The following is a 15752-nucleotide window of genomic DNA, read 5'->3' as shown; positions in this document are numbered from 1 at the left end:
CGCTGAGTCTTCTCTCCAGCCGAAGACCTGCTTTTTTTTTTTTTTTTTTTTTTTTTTTTTTTTTTTTTTTTTTTTTGAGTATTTGGTAGTACTGGAATTGAATCTAGGATCTTAAACCTGCTAAGTCTAGGCCACTTTTTTTTTTAAATTATGTTACTTTTTGTGAATGGGTGTTTTGACAGCATGTGTCTGTGTAGCTCATGCATGCAATGCCTTTGTGAGCCAGAAGAGTGCAATGCATTTCCTGTGGCTCCAGTTATAGACAGTGGGAAACTACCATGTGGTGCTGAGTACAGAAGCCAGGTCCTCTGTAAGACTACCCAGTGCTCTTAGCTGCTGAGCCATCTCTCCAGCCACCTGGGCCTTTTTTTGAGACAGGGCCTCACCGTGCAGCCTATGTTAGCTGGCCTGCTTCCTCTTGAATGCTGGGCTTAAAGAGACACAACTTTGGGTACATTTTAAAAAATGATTTATAGTATGATAGTTTAAGACTTTGCCAAACACAGGAACTAGGCAAATTATTCAAATTCATTAATAAGAGTGAGATCGAGAAAAATTATAATGCTGATGGAACAGGCTGATAGCAGAAGGCATGCTTTACTGTTGTCTAGGTTTTCATTGACTTGGGTCTCGTTTTACACTTTTCACTGAAGTCACTCCTCTCCATGCTCTTTTCTTCCTCAAACATAACCAGCTCTGTTTCACGTGTGTCATTGGCCCTGAGGGGTTCAAGTCAACATTTATTGAAAAATTATGCTAGGTATAACTCTCTCTGCTGGCACCATACCTTAAAATGTCTACCATTAAATAAATAAGCTAAAAGGAGCAGGAGTTATCCCAGCTTGTCCCAGTTACAAGAGCATGGTTTAATAAGTCATTCTTTTGTCACACAAATAGATATGGCGGTGAAGCACAGATGAGATTTCCAGCTACTCTTCCCACTCCAAGTAATGTTGGTCCCATCCTGGGGTCTCCAATGTATTCTAGTGAGTATGGAACATTGAACTGAAACTAGGGTTATGTTTTTGAAATGATGACATACTTTATGCAATAGAGAATTTTACTGTTCTTTTAGTATTAGTCTTAGTATCTGTATTAGTAATGAGTAAGTCTAGATAGTTCCTGTTGAAATTAGTTTTGTTTGTTTGGTATTGGTTTTTTGTTGTTTTGTTTTGAGATAGAATCTTTCTATGTAGCCTTGGCTGGCCTGGAACTTGCTATGTAGACCAGGCTGCCTTTAAACTCAAGGAATTCCCTCTGCCTGTCTCCCAGTACTAGAATTAAAAGTGTGTGCTGCTACCACACCTTACAATATTGAATCTTTAATGAATACTAAGAAGCAATATAAATTGTAACTAGTAGTATTTACAGAGTTTATTTAGTATTCGGAGATAAAGAGATAAAAATAAAAAGAGAAAGAAGGAAGAGATGAATAATCAAGTAATAAGAAAGTTCGTATCTCTGTCTTCCAAACCGGAGAACAAGTGCTGACTAGTTGAAAATAGGACGCGTCTGATTCTTGTCTATGATGGGCAGTGTTAGTCACACTCACAGTAGCTTCCTTACATAGTCTGGATCAGATACTTAGCATTGAGAAAGTATTTGACAGATCTCTACTCTTTTTCCCTTGTAGGTTCTCCTGTTCCTGGTGGTGGTGTCTACCCAAATCCATCTGCTTTGGGGACACCGTCCCATGGTACTTACTTTCTGTGTTCTGGATTTTTACCTCTGTTCACTTTGAAGAGCTGACATTAGTAGTAATTATTGTTTTTAATATTTTATGTTGAGAAGATTAACTTGCCTAATTCCTAAAAAAAAGAAAAGAAAAGAAAAAGAAAGTCAGAGGCTGAGATAATTCAGGTGATAGAATTGCTTCCCACAGGCATGAAGACCTGAGTCCAGTGTTCACAGCCATGGAACAGCTATCATGGTGATGTGTGCTTGTCATTTCCAGACAGGGGGAGCTTCCTGGCCTGCCAGCTTGACCTGCTAGCTGAGTTCCAGGCCCAAGAGAGACTGGTAAACAGGAACAACAACCAAGGTTGTCCCTGGCAGCCCAGATACATACTTACAATCTTGTTTGGTCTGTAGTCACATGGCACACACTCTGACTCCGCTGACAGAAGTGGCATCCAAGCAAACTAGAGCGCTGTTTGATACTATATCCATTTAGCAAAATAGTAGTAGTAAGCTGGAGTTCATGAGCCCCAACAGTGAACCTAGGATTTACTTTTTTGGGTTTTTGAGAGTTTCTCTGTAGCTTTGGAGCCTGTCCTAGAACTCACTGTGTAGACTAAGCTGGCCTTGAACTCACAGAGATCCGCCTGTCTCTGCCTCCCAAGTGCTGGGATTAAAGGCGTATATCATCACTGCCTGACCTAGGCTTTACTTATAAGACACTTTCTTCTCTGCGTGCAGGTGCTCAGCCTCCTACCATGTCAACCCCAATGTATGCTGTGGGAAACCCAGCAATGCAGGCTGCAAGCATGAGTGGTTTGACTGGACCAGAGATTGTGTACTCAGGAAAGCACAATGGTATTTGCATTTACTTTTCTCGAATCATGGGGTAAGTATTTTGTAGACTACTATTGTCTTATTTACAGAAGTGGAGTATTCTTAAATTTATATTTGAGACATTACTTAGTGAATTTTATTTTTTGTTTTACGCCCATCCACTGATAAGATTGTTTTGCATTGCTCAGCCCTTTAGCTGTATTCGTTGTTTTATTTCTGTCCATATAGCCTCAGCTTACATCTTCTTGCATATTAATAACTAGCCTCATAGAGCGTCCTGTTTGTAGATTTCAGCTGCACAGGTCTGGTCTTACATATGCAGTCAGACACGACAGTAGAAAGAGTTTTATTTATCTTGGCTGTATTTCTATATGCTTCGAGGCCCATTTATCCACTGGTGTGAAATGGCCACACAATTCTTTTCTCTGTATGGTCTCATCCTTTAGTGTGACAGTCAAGCATTTGTCTCTTGCTGGTGGCAGGGTTGCAGGAGAAGGTAGAAACTTGCAAAGCCTGTCAGTGCCTCTGTTTACAACAGTGCTGTTCTCTGTCCTGCCTTATCTGGCCAGCCTTGATTCAAAAGGTGGGGAGCAGTATTTGTCCCTTTAAGGACAGGTATGGAAGTCATCCTGCAGAGTAAACAGGTAGAGGGAAGGATGGATGATGGTGGCCCTTGTAGTTCTCCCTTAACTTCTAGTTTGCTGCCATGTCTATATATATATGTATATTGAGTTACATGTTGAGATAAATACGTGTGTGTCTGTATTACAATTTTTATTTTATGTATATAAATGCTTTTCCTGCATGTATAAGTATTGCACTGCATGTATGTCTGGTGACCATGGCAGCCAGAAGAAGGCATCATATCTCCTGAAAGTGGAGTTACATATTGTTGTTAGCTGTCATGTAGATGCTGAGAACTGAACCTAGATGCTCTGCAAGAGCAGCACGTGTTTTTTTTTTTTTTTTTAAGATTTATTTATTTATTTATTTATTATGTATACAGTGTTCTGTCTGCATGTATGCCTGCAGGCCAGAAGAAGGCACCAGATCTCATTATAAATGGTTGTGAGCCACCATGTGATTGCTGGGAATTGAACTCAAGACCTCTGGAAGTACAGTCAGTGCTCTTAACCTCTGAGCCATCTCTCCAGCCCACAGCACGTGTTCTTAACTCCTGAACGTTTTCTTTAGTAGGCTTACATTTAATAGACTCATTCTGGAGTAGTAGGGATGTTATGTTTGAAAGTTCTCCTGGTTTTCCACCTTTTTATTGGTGTGCATGCATGATGGAGGATAAGGACACAATGTCCACCTGGGTGTCAGGGACAGTTTGGTGAAGTCATTTCTCTCCTTCCACCTTCACGTGGGCTCAGGGGATGGCATTCAGGCCACTAGGCTTGTACTACAATTAAGTGTCTTTTCTTGCTGAACCAGCTAGCTCGCCAGCCCCGTTTTCCATGAAACATAGTAAGTAGTTGCTAAGTTTGAAAATCTGTTTAGAGTATTATGTTCCTACAGAAAAGTAACTGCATGTAATAAAACGTTGCATTCATTTACAGTATAATAATTAAAACACTTTTTGTTCCAGAAATATTTGGGATGCTAGCTTAGTTGTTGAAAGAGTATTCAAGAGTTCCAGCAGGGAGATCACTGCAGTAAGTTTCTGTGTATCATCTCCATCTCCTTGTTTGCATGGAACCAGTAGATGATGTCAGTAGGTAGTATTTCATGTGTCTTAATGTCACAGGTACCGTACTATCCTCTCTCCAGTTTGGATCTTGTTCCTGTCACTTACTGAGTAAGGTTTTTAACACTTCACAGCCTGCTACTCTACTGCAAAGTGAAACTGTCTCTTTCTCAAAGCTGTTGTGAGAGTCAGTCAGCACAATATTTAGTCTCCCCATCTGTTCTCACTTCTTGGCATGTACGCTAGAAACTCCCATAATCTCAGCACTGGTTAGCCTGAGTTCACACCCTTCTCAAATTTAAAGAATACATCACAGAGCTTTGTCATCACAACAGACAGGAAAATTTCTTTAGAGAATCTTTTTCCTTTACTTTTCTTTGTGTTTGTTCTGTTTTTCCATCTGGTTGTTGTTTTTCAAGACAGGGTCTTGCTGTGTATTTTAAGCTGACTGTGATTTGTGGTTTATTTGTTACAGCCTCCACTACTAGGATTGCCCACATGCACTGACTGCACCACCAACCCAAATTGTGATGCTCCTTAGAGTTCACCTTTCTTTTTGTTTTTGTTTGTTTGCTTTTGGATGTTTTTGTTTTTGTTTGGGGGATGGACTTTTTGGTTTTCAAGTCAGTTTCTCTGTATAATACCCTGAGTATAGAACTCACTTTGAAGACTAAACTGGCCTTTAGTCTAAAGAGATCCACCTGCCTCTGTCTCCCAACTGCTAGAATTAAAACTCACTTTTCTATTAAGATACATTTTATCTAACATAGTAATCATATGCACTTCAGAATTGGCTGAATCAATGGATAATGATAGTAGAAAGAAGGATTCCTTGAAGACAGGATGATTTAATAGCCAGAAAAGGCCGTGAGGATGTAGGTGTTGTTAATATGCTGTACTGGGATCTGAACAATGACCACGGAAATGTGGAAAGTAATCAAGATGTTCACTTAATATTTGTGTTTTTCTGCACCTAAATTATGTTAGTGTTAAAAGGACAGGAGAGGAAGTCCATGGGTGACCTTCTTTGCCCTTTATGTTTCCTAACTGGATGCTGATGGACTTAAGAACTGTGCTGTTGATAAACACAGTGTAGCTCACAACTAGACTGCATATATTCAGTGCTGACTCTAATGACTACTTTTTTATGCATGCACATTTTCTATGCCTTTAAACTTTTGGAAACTCTCCCTCTTACAGATCGAAAGCAGTGTGCCCAGCCAGCTGCTAGAGTCTGTGCTACAGGAACTGAAGGGTTTGCAGGAGTTTCTAGACAGAAATTCCCAGTTTTCCGGAGGACCACTAGGAAATCCAAAGTAAGAACCAGACTTGTTTATTCACTTTTTATTGTATATGAAGGATGCTTTTTCTTTTTTCTTTGAGGTATGGAAATGAAACCCAGGGCCTTGCACATGGTATGCATGCTACTCTACTACTGAAATACAGGCCAAGATATTCATTTTGTTTCCCATTGTGTTTTGTTGAAATATTAGACCTATGCCATACAGTCATTATATTTTATTTTATCCTATTTTTTTGGCTTTTGGTTTTGGAGACAAGGTTTCTCTTTGTAGCCCTGGTTGTCCTGGAACTCATGGACCAGGCTGGCCTCAGTATCACAGAGATCTGCCTGTTTCTGTCTCCTGAGTGCTGGGAGTCCAAGCGCTGTCTCATTAACTGGTGCTTTCGTGTGGATTCTAGTGTATTCACAAGGTTACATGCACTGTCACTTTCGTGTGGATTCTAGTGTATTCACAAGGTTACATGCACTATCACTTTCGTGTGGATTCTAGTGTATTCACAAGGTTACATGCACTATCACTTTCGTGTGGATTCTAGTGTATTCACAAGGTTACATGCACTATCACTTTCGTGTGGATTCTAGTGTATTCACAAGGTTACATGCACTGTCACTTTGATCCAATCCTGGGACATTGTCCTTGATCCAGAAAGAAACTCTGTGCCCATTATCTGTCCCTCTCCTTTCCCTCCATTTCCTCCAGTTCCTGTGTCCAGTAGTCTGCTCTCTCTCACAGTGACTTGGCCTGGGATTTTCCCTACATGGAAATATGCAATGTCTGTGTGTACTTGGATTATTTGTTTCCATAATGTTAGGAAAGACTCTGTTCATTTCCACGTTACCGTTTCTCTATTTTTTAAAATGATCTTTATGTGGAGTTGTGTGGGTGGGAGGGGTGTGTACCACGGCATCTGTGTGGAGGTCCGAGTACAAGGTGCCTGAATTGGTTCTTCTGACGCCATGTGGTGTGGCTTCTGGTCCTCAGACTCGGCAACAAGCCCTGTTACCTATTAAGCTATCTTACCAGCCCAGACATGTTATTTTAAATAGTGTCTGTTCTTTATAGCCATGTTATAAATCCAAGTGCTCTTTTTTTGACAACTTTTCCTTTTTCATGGCACCTAGCTCTTGTGATATGGTTTAACAATCTTACGAATAAACTCTTGAATTAAGTTAAGTAGACCCACCATTGGTGGAGTATTCATAGCTCTCTGATGGTCATAAAAACAAAATGACAGCTGGACACTAAACTATGCCAATGTTCTTATAAACTTGCCGTGGTGTTTTGTTTTGTTTTTTTTTTAAAGCCAGGTGGTGGTGGTGCACACCTTTATTCTAGGCACTTGGGAGACAGACACATACAGATCTCTGGGTTCGAGGCTAGCTTGATCTACAGAGTGAGTTCCAGGACTGACAGGGCTGCACAGAAACACTGTCTCAAAAACAAAACAAAAAACCTTAAGATATTAATGAAATTCTTCAAAAGACTGCTGTGAACTGTCTAGATTCTTAAGTGTTTGTTGTGAATCTTGTTTGATATTTCTTTGGTTTGTTTTTTGTTTGTTTGTTTTTCAGTGAATTTTTGGCACATTGCAGCCTTCAAACATGTTGTTATCTCTATTGTATTTGCTCATTTGGTGACTTCTGCATCCAGCAATAATAGCATTTGAAAAAGTTGCATGAGCAGGCAGTATTTTCAGTTAATTTTCAGAAATAAATATGTTTAAACTTGCTGACTGTAAAGACTGACCCTCAGTCACTGTAGCTTTAGTAACTGCCAATTGTTGGCTTTCATGCTAGTGCACGGACTGCACAGTCTCGCTTTACTAAAAGACGAAGTTAAACTGCACACACACAAGGGGAAGAGAGACAGAGAATTGTTTGACACTATCAAAGTCACACTCTTTTCTGTTTCAGTACTACGGCCAAAGTGCAGCAGAGGCTGGTAGGATTCATGCGTCCTGAGAATGGGAACACCCAACAAATGCAACAAGAGCTGCAGAGGAAGTTTCATGGTAAATTATTTCTTGTGGTCAGTTACACACGTGACCCCACCAAAGAGTTGCACTACCTAAATAAGAAACAATGGGCTTTCAGAGTAAACATGTCTGAAAACACAAACTTATTTTTATTATTATTAAAGTGCCATCTTTCTGGTTGTAAAAATCGAGTAGCATGGAAATTGTTTATTTCCATAATTCAACTTCACTTTATAGTATATGAAAGTATATACTTCAGAAATTTGCTCTTCTTTGCCACCAGAAGGCATGATACACTCTGATGAGTTTCTTCTTCATCACAGTGACATACATCGACCATAAAGTTGACCATTTTAGTTATTTTTTTATTCAGTTTTCAACAACTTCAATCATGTATGTGCATTCTGCTTCCACTCTCCTTCCCTCTTCCTACCTCCCTTCCACTCTAGTCAAACTCCCACACACACCCCAGTTCCTCTCGACTGAGTTTTATTGTGTGGCCTCTTCAATCGGGGCCATCTGGGTGATCACTGGTTTCGGAGTATCCATTGAAGCTGGTGGGCTCATCAGTGGGGACACAGCCGAGAAACCGATTCCCCTGTCTCTGAATGTATTCCTGCGGAATACCCATGCTCAGCTTTGGCCCCCGAAGTCACTGAGCAACTGTTACCGGTGTCCCTCTCCAGAACTTTTTATCATTCAGAAGTGAAATTAGTGTAACCACCACACAGCAATTCCTTCTTTCCCTGTCTTCAGTTCATGGCACCTACCAGTTTATTCTCGTCTTTTGTCCTTAGACTTCCTCTGGGTACTTGGTGTAAACAGTTTTCTTATTATTACTGGCTTACTTCACTTAGCATACAGTTTTTTTACATTCTTTCATGTTGTAGGATGTGTTAGAATTTCCAGCTTAAGATTGAATAACATTCTAGTGTATTAATATTATACACAATATATAATGTTTATCCACTTTGTCCCTTTTGGTGTATCCTACTTATTTAAAAGATATGGCAAAATTATCTTGACTGACTGAGTTTATAGTGTACTAGGGTATATTAATGTAGCGTTTGAGAAACTCAGTCCTGAGGAACATGGTAGTTCCTTCCAGAGGCCTTCCAAGTTACCGCTGTTTGAGTGGCACTGTGTGGGAAGTAGTCCAAACGTCCTCTGGCTGGGAACCTCCAAATGCGGCATACCCAGAAAATGAGACAAACACACTGCAGTGATTTATTTTTCATGTATGCGTATGCAATTGTTTTTCATGTGTATACACACAAATGTGTTCCTGAGGATGAAAATATGAAGCTATCAGTGGCAATTGTTGCTTGTGGCGAAGGGGGAGAAATGTGGGGATTTCACTCTTAGCTGTGTTTTATTTGACATAAGACAACAGTTCACCCGCTGTCACGTCATTAGTTGTGTTTTCTCATCAGAGGCACAACTGAGTGAGAAGATTTCACTTCAGGCAATCCAGCAGCTGGTTAGGAAATCCTACCAGGCCCTGGCTTTGTGGAAGCTCCTTTGTGAACATCAGTTTTCTGTCATTGTAGGAGAACTTCAAAAGGTGAGGCAGGTTTGTCCTTTGGGGTTGTTTGATACCCAAAGTGCTTTAGTCTTGACTTTGATTATTGTCATTGTTTTAAGAAGTTTATGAAAAAAAAATAGAATAAAAAAAAGAAGTTTATGTGTGCCAGATGTGGTGGCGCAAACCTTTGACCCCAGCACTTGGAGGCTGTGGCAGGAGGATCTCTGTGAGTTGTAGGCCAGCTTGGTATTTGTAGTGAATTAATTCCAGGACAGCCAGAGCTGTGTACAGAAAAACTCCACCTCAAAAAAAGAAAGAAAAATTAATGCGGATACATGTTCTGCATGGATGTATATAAGAGCACCCCATGCCTGTCTGGTGCTTCCTGAGGAAGGTATCAAGATTGCGTGGAACTGGAGTTACAGACGGTTGTGAGCTTCCATGGGGGTTCTGGGAATTGAACTTGGGTCCTTTAGAGAGCAGCCAGTGCTCCTGACAGCTGAGCTGCCTCTCCAGCCTCCTTATGTCTTGGCTGTTAGCAGCATTTCAAGTGAAATAGTTACACCCTGGGTCTCTCTGTGGGCGCCCAGAGAGTGGTTATGGTTGTTGAAAGCTTTTCTTCTTTTTAAGCATGTTTTTTGTTTTCCTCTTTTTACAATTTAAAACTCGTATTCATTGGTGAAAGCTGTCTTGTTTTCCATGCCATCCGAATTTTGTCGGGTTGCAAATTCAGGCAGGTCCTTTCCACCACACCTGTCCTCTGCGACCCGTCAAGAGCTTCCTTTCCTTCCACTGTCAGTGATTTCTCGGGGAACCCAACTAGGTGTTCGTCCCAAAACTTGCCATATTTTATTGATATTTTTGTTGAAATTTAAGAAAATACATTCCTGTAAAATAACTTACTGGACTATAAATGACTTTAACCTTTTGAACTCTATCTTAGCAAGCAAATTTGTTCAAAATGCTGGTCAAATTCCTGCATTTAATGTTAGAATCCTAATATTATTTAGGAAAAGTAAATGAAAGCTCAGAATCTTCTTTGTTTGTTTGACTTTTTTGAGATAGAATTTTTGAGATAGATTACTTTGTAACTCTGGCTGTCTTGGAACTCAGTAGTACTCCAGGCTGGCCTTGAACTCACAGAAATCTGCCTGCTGAGATTAAAGGTGTGAGCCACCACACCCAGCTTTAGTCAGAAATTCCACCACCTGGCTTCTAGCCAGAGTTTTAAAATGTAGCCTAGTGACTGTTTTTTGCCACCTTCCAAAAGCAAAGTGTTCTGGTACTAGCACTGACTCTGCCTTGGCTCGATTTTTCTCATATATAAAGTCAGAGGTTTGAATTAGACCTACTGAAGGTTACCTCCAACTTTTATGTGTTTTACTGCAGTTCTTTGCAGAGCTGTGTATCAGTGGTTTAGTGTATTTTCTTTGACAGTGCTGGGAATTGAACCATGGCCTTATGACTAAGCTGCGCACTCAGCCCTATTTTCTCATTCGATTAGAGTCTACTAGTATTTAAGGTATCTTTTGTTATTAATGAAATCTAAGCATTGTGGCTCATGGCTGTAATCCCAACATTTGGGAGAAGGAGACAGGTATTCTGTATGTTGTATTCTGCCAGCCAGGTCTTTATAATAAGCTCCAGGCCAGCTAGTGCTACCTAGTAAGACCCTGTCTCAAAACCGAAAGCAACAACAAACAAAGAAAAAAGAAAGAAAGAAAAGAAAGAAAAAGAAGTTTTACTTTGTATTTCTATTTAGTATTTCTGTGGTTTTGATGAAAGGCTTTCTCTCATTCTAGGAATTCCAGGAGCAGCTAAAGATCACCACCTTTAAGGATCTGGTGATCAGAGACAAAGAGCTCACTGGTGCATTAATTGCTTCTCTTATCAGCTGCTACATCAGAGACAATGCAGCTGTGGATGGCATTAGTTTACACCTGCAGGACATCTGCCCGCTTCTGTACAGCACGGATGATGCAGTTTGTTCTAAGGTCAGGTGCTTCACTATGTTCTTGAGTGTTTTTATAGATGAGTGTCACTGTGTGGTGAAGGGTTTGGAGAAATCGTGGTTTTCCATATATGACCTCAGGGCTATCTCTTAATATGTTCCTGTCTTAGAACCCTCAACTAAGAGGGGGTTGAAATACATGATTTCTTAAAAAAACACAAAAATGATCTTTAAGTGTTATATATAGAAAAGTCTTTGACAGTATTTTTAGGCTTGGTCGATCACCTTCCTGGACCTGGGGGGAGTTGGGAGGACCTTGGTCTTAGCATAGAGTAGGGAACCCTGATGGCTCCTTGGCCTTGAGAGGGAGGGAGGGGAGGTATGGGTGGAGGGGAGGGGAGGAAAGGGGGAGGAGGAGGGGAAGAGATGGAAATTTTTAAATATAAAAAAATAAACCATGAAAAAAAAAAGTCCAAGGTCATAGGACTGGAGAGATGAATCTGTGATTAAAAGCACTGACTACTCTTCCAGTGGACCAGGTTCAATTTCTAGCACTCGCGCGGCAGCTCACAACTGTCTTTAATACCAGTTCCGGGGATCTGACACCCTGGTCTGACATCCATGGGCATCAGGAACATGCATGCTGCACAGACATACATGCAAGCAAAACACCCATACACATAAATTTTAAGAAAAAGACAAAGGTTAGCGATTAAGAAAAAATAACCTAATTTAGAAATTAAGAAAATTTATTCACTAAAAAATTTGTTTTCTTCATAGAAAGTAAGGAAAATCATTAAGACTTTAAGTAAATCTGGAGTGAATCAAAGTTAATGAGGCAATTCTTATTGATCCTTTCCTACAGGTGAAAAAAAATAACTAAGTGTCACATGATGAACTGCCTGCTGACCAATAATGTATTGACTAGGCAAGAGCATTCCCAGACAAAGCTATCTGACTTAACATACTTGGGAGAGGAATTAAGACTAGCTAGGATTTTTTTGGTCAAAAACTTTTCTTCCTAAAATTAAGAAGTAAGTTTGTAGAGCTTTTATCTATAATAATAATAAACCACATGTAAATTTAGACGGAGTAAAAGACAGCATCACCTGCCTGCTTGGTTTTGTCTCTTTATAAGCTTTTGTCATCTCTCTAGGCAAATGAGCTTCTTCAGCGATCCCGGCAAGTTCAAAACAAGAGTGAAAAAGAAAGAATGTTAAGGGAATCTCTGAAGGAATATCAAAAAATCAGCAACCAAGTCGACCTCTCTAGTGTTTGTGCTCAGTACAGGCAAGGTGAGAAGCAAGCTGCTCTTTGTGTCCTTTTCTTAACTCGGCATGGTTTCCATTCAGCAGGTGACAGTCTCTTCCCAAATGCGGATCTTCTGGCATCCATGGCCGATGATACTTTGAATTGTGCAGATTTTCTTTTCTTGTCATTGGAGATCAAACGTAGCACCTGAACATATGCGGCAAGTGCTTGTTTATGTTTGAGACAGTCTCACGTTTAACTCAGGCCTGCCCTGAGTGCCCTGTAGCCAAGGTAGCCTTGAGCACCTCCTCTGTTTCTGGCTATTAATATAGATTTATTGATTTTGAAATTTTGGCCATTATCAAATTATACCAGTGAGTTTCACTTACTTTTAACATGCCTAAAATTTTTTGACTAATCTTAAGAATAAGAACTGTGACTGTTAGCAAAGATTTGAATCATGGTTTTTTTTTTCCTCTGAAACTGCTTTCTGTTAATTTTATATATAAAGGTTCTTTTGAATAAGGGATCCATTAATAGCTGCCTTCCAGACACATTAGGGCGCATACACACACACACACATATGTAGAGGCATCAGAACCTTTGTGATGCTGTCATCAGAATAGCAAACATTTATTAGAAATACAACTTTCTGGTTCCCTTGTATGCCTGCTAAGGAAAAGCACTGGCACCTTAGTAGTAAGCTCTAAGCATTGGCTTTTCTCTCCATTAGTGCGCTTTTATGAGGGTGTGGTGGAACTCTCTCTTACTGCTGCTGAGAAAAAAGATCCTCAGGGTCTTGGACTCCATTTTTATAAGCATGGAGAACCAGAAGAAGATGTTGTTGGTCTTCAGACTTTCCAAGAGAGGTAAGTTCTTGAGCCTTGGCTGATTGTCGGGTTTTATGAGATAGGTCTTTTTTATATAAAATTTTGATTGATAATATAGGAAAGGAACAGCCAGGTAGTGGTGGCGCACACCTTTAATCCCAGCAATCGGGAGGCAGAGGCAGGCAGATCTCTGTGAGTTTGAGGCCAGCCTAGTCTATAAGAGCTAGTTCCAGGACAGGCTCCAAAGCTACAGATAAACTGTGTCTAGAAAAACCAAAATAATAATAACAATAATAATAATAATAATAATAATAGGGCTGGAGAGATGGCTCAGAGGTTAAGAGCATTGTCTGCTCTTCCAAAGGTCCTGAGTTCAATTCCAAGCAACCACATAGTGGCTCACAACCATCTGTAATGGGCTCTGGTGCCCTCTTCTGGCCTACGGGCAAACACACAGACAGAATATTGTATGTATAAATAAATAAATAAATAAATAAATAAATAAATAAATAAATAAATAAATAAAAAGTGGCTTCCTTTCCAGTTTCTAGTTTGAGGAAAAAATATTGTTGTTTTGTGTGGTTTTGCCCTTCTACATTTAACCAAATCTTTTGAAAAGTATATTGAAGTTTTTGAGGGAGCGATAGAGGATACGGGGTGCTTTTGTTTGGTTTAGGGGTTTTTTCTTTTGAATTTTATTAATCTATCAGGTATATGAGTGTTTTGCCTGCACATATATGCGTCACTTCTACCTTGTATCTGTGGAGGCTAGAAGAGGGTGTCAGATCTCCAGGAACTGAAATTCCATAGGTTATGATCTGCCTTGTAGTTGCTGGGAATTAGACCCTAGTCTTGGAAAGGGTAGCTGTGTTCTTAACCACTAAGCCATCTCTCCAATCCCTTGTTTTGGATTTTGAAACAAGCTTCAAACTCAGTGCTGCCTCAGCCTCTGTGTGTTGGATATAGAGGCAGATGTCATCAAGCCTGTTTGCTTGATTGATTGGCACAGGGTCTTATGTATCCTGGGCTCGCCTAAGATGAGAAGTAATGGACCTTTTCTTTTTCAGATTAAACAGTTACAAGTGCATTACAGACACTCTTCAGGAACTGGTGAATCAGAGTAAGGCTGCTCCTCAGTCTCCTAGTGTACCCAAAAAAACCCGGTCCTCCGGTGTTGACATCAGATCCCAACATGCTGAGTAATGAAGAAGCAGGGCATCATGTAAGGGACAGAGTGGAATGCGTGCATTCTGGAAGTGGGGTGTGTTGGAAAAGGAGGAGCACTGACACTTACCCTCGACCTGCTTTCTCACCAGAAGTTTGGGGGCGATGTGTTATATCCAGCAAGAACGCCTTTAACCATCCTAATCTTCTCTGTTTTGTTTATTTTAGTTTGAACAAATGCTTAAATTGGCTCAGCGATCAAAGGATGAGCTCTTTAGTATTGCTCTGTATAACTGGCTAATACAAGCTGACCTTGCAGATAAACTACTACAGGTAAAACTGGTGTTTGTAAATACGTTTATATTAATTTATATTTCCAAGTAGCGTAACAATAGCTCTTGTAGATACAGGAAATTAGTTTTTCATCCTATATATCACATTAAGTGTTATTATAAAGCTAAGAATGTAATTTCTTTTTCTATGGAGCAAAATAGACTGTTGCCTTAATGCTGTTCAGAGGCTGATTTGAACAGTGGTGTTGTGAGCAGGAGTCTCCGGATTACAAAAAAAAAAAAAAAAAGGAAAGAAAAAAACGCCGGGCAGTGGTGGCGCACGCCTTTAATCCCAGCACTCGGGAGGCAGAGGCAGGCGGATCTCTGTGAGTTCGAGGCCAGCCTGGTCTACAAGAGCTAGTTCCAGGACAGGCTTTAAAGCCACAGAGAAACTCTGTCTCGAAAAACCAAAAAAAAAAAAAAAAAAAAAAAAAAAAAAAAAAAGGAGTCTCCGGATTAGTATTTAGGCTCTGCTGTTAGGTCCCAGGGTGGCTTCTTTTCAGGTACCAGTGTTCTTTGATTTATAAACTTGAGACCTGGGGTTTGATAGTGCCAAGGGTGCCTTTTGGGCTCAGAGCCAGTAACTGTGTTTTCAACGTTCATTAAAAGAGTTAGAATTTTATACTGAATTTTTTTATTAGGGCGTTACAGAAAGTTCTTCATTAATTACTTCAATGAAAATGATTTCACCTCTTGATGTTGGTTTCGGTTTTACTTATTTTCATAAAAGAAGGCACACCCAAAATGCACTGTTTCCTACTTTCAAAGCAACATTTGTGATCACAGCATTTTTTGTGTAACTACAACCTCTAGATTGCCTCTCCATTTCTGGAGCCACATCTAGTCCGAATGGCCAAAGTGGATCAGAATAGAGTTCGCTACATGGATTTACTCTGGAGATACTACGAGAAGAACAGAAGTTTCAGCAGTGCTGCTCGTGTCCTATCCAAACTGGCTGACATGCACAGGTATGTTCTCTAAGGAATAGGACAGAGCTGAGTGTGCAGTTACGTCCATTGGAACCCAGGGAGGCCAGCCTAGGCAACACAGTGAGGTCTTCCGTCAGAAGTGTGGGGAGGACTGTGAGGGTAGCTCACTGATAGTGCACATGCTTAGCACACAGAAGGCCCTAGGTAGTTCAGTCTCCAATGGCCTCCCCCTGAAGAGAAAGCTGAGAGTTCAGTTATGGCCGGTAGGAAGACTGAGTCTGTCTAGG

General features: G+C 40.3%; 1 protein-coding gene across 1 annotated transcript in view; it reads left to right on the top strand.

Moving 5' to 3' along the window:
• Nup155 (nucleoporin 155) overlaps positions 1-15752 on the top strand; it is a 52501-nt gene that overhangs the window by 23344 nt on the left and 13405 nt on the right. The window contains 14 exon segments of the mRNA XM_038321492.1: positions 898-986; positions 1634-1696; positions 2419-2566; positions 4106-4172; positions 5405-5520; positions 7422-7519; positions 8917-9047; positions 10811-11002; positions 12116-12254; positions 12944-13079; positions 14108-14189; positions 14191-14262; positions 14433-14537; positions 15350-15504. Of these exon segments, the coding sequence (XP_038177420.1) occupies positions 898-986; positions 1634-1696; positions 2419-2566; positions 4106-4172; positions 5405-5520; positions 7422-7519; positions 8917-9047; positions 10811-11002; positions 12116-12254; positions 12944-13079; positions 14108-14189; positions 14191-14262; positions 14433-14537; positions 15350-15504 (1593 nt within the window).

The sequence above is a fragment of the Arvicola amphibius genome, chromosome 3 (assembly GCF_903992535.2).
Source record: "Arvicola amphibius chromosome 3, mArvAmp1.2, whole genome shotgun sequence".
Classification (NCBI taxonomy): domain Eukaryota; kingdom Metazoa; phylum Chordata; class Mammalia; order Rodentia; family Cricetidae; genus Arvicola; species Arvicola amphibius.
The sequence above is the reverse complement of the archived record's forward strand: the minus strand, read 5'-3'. Positions and strand labels throughout refer to the sequence as shown.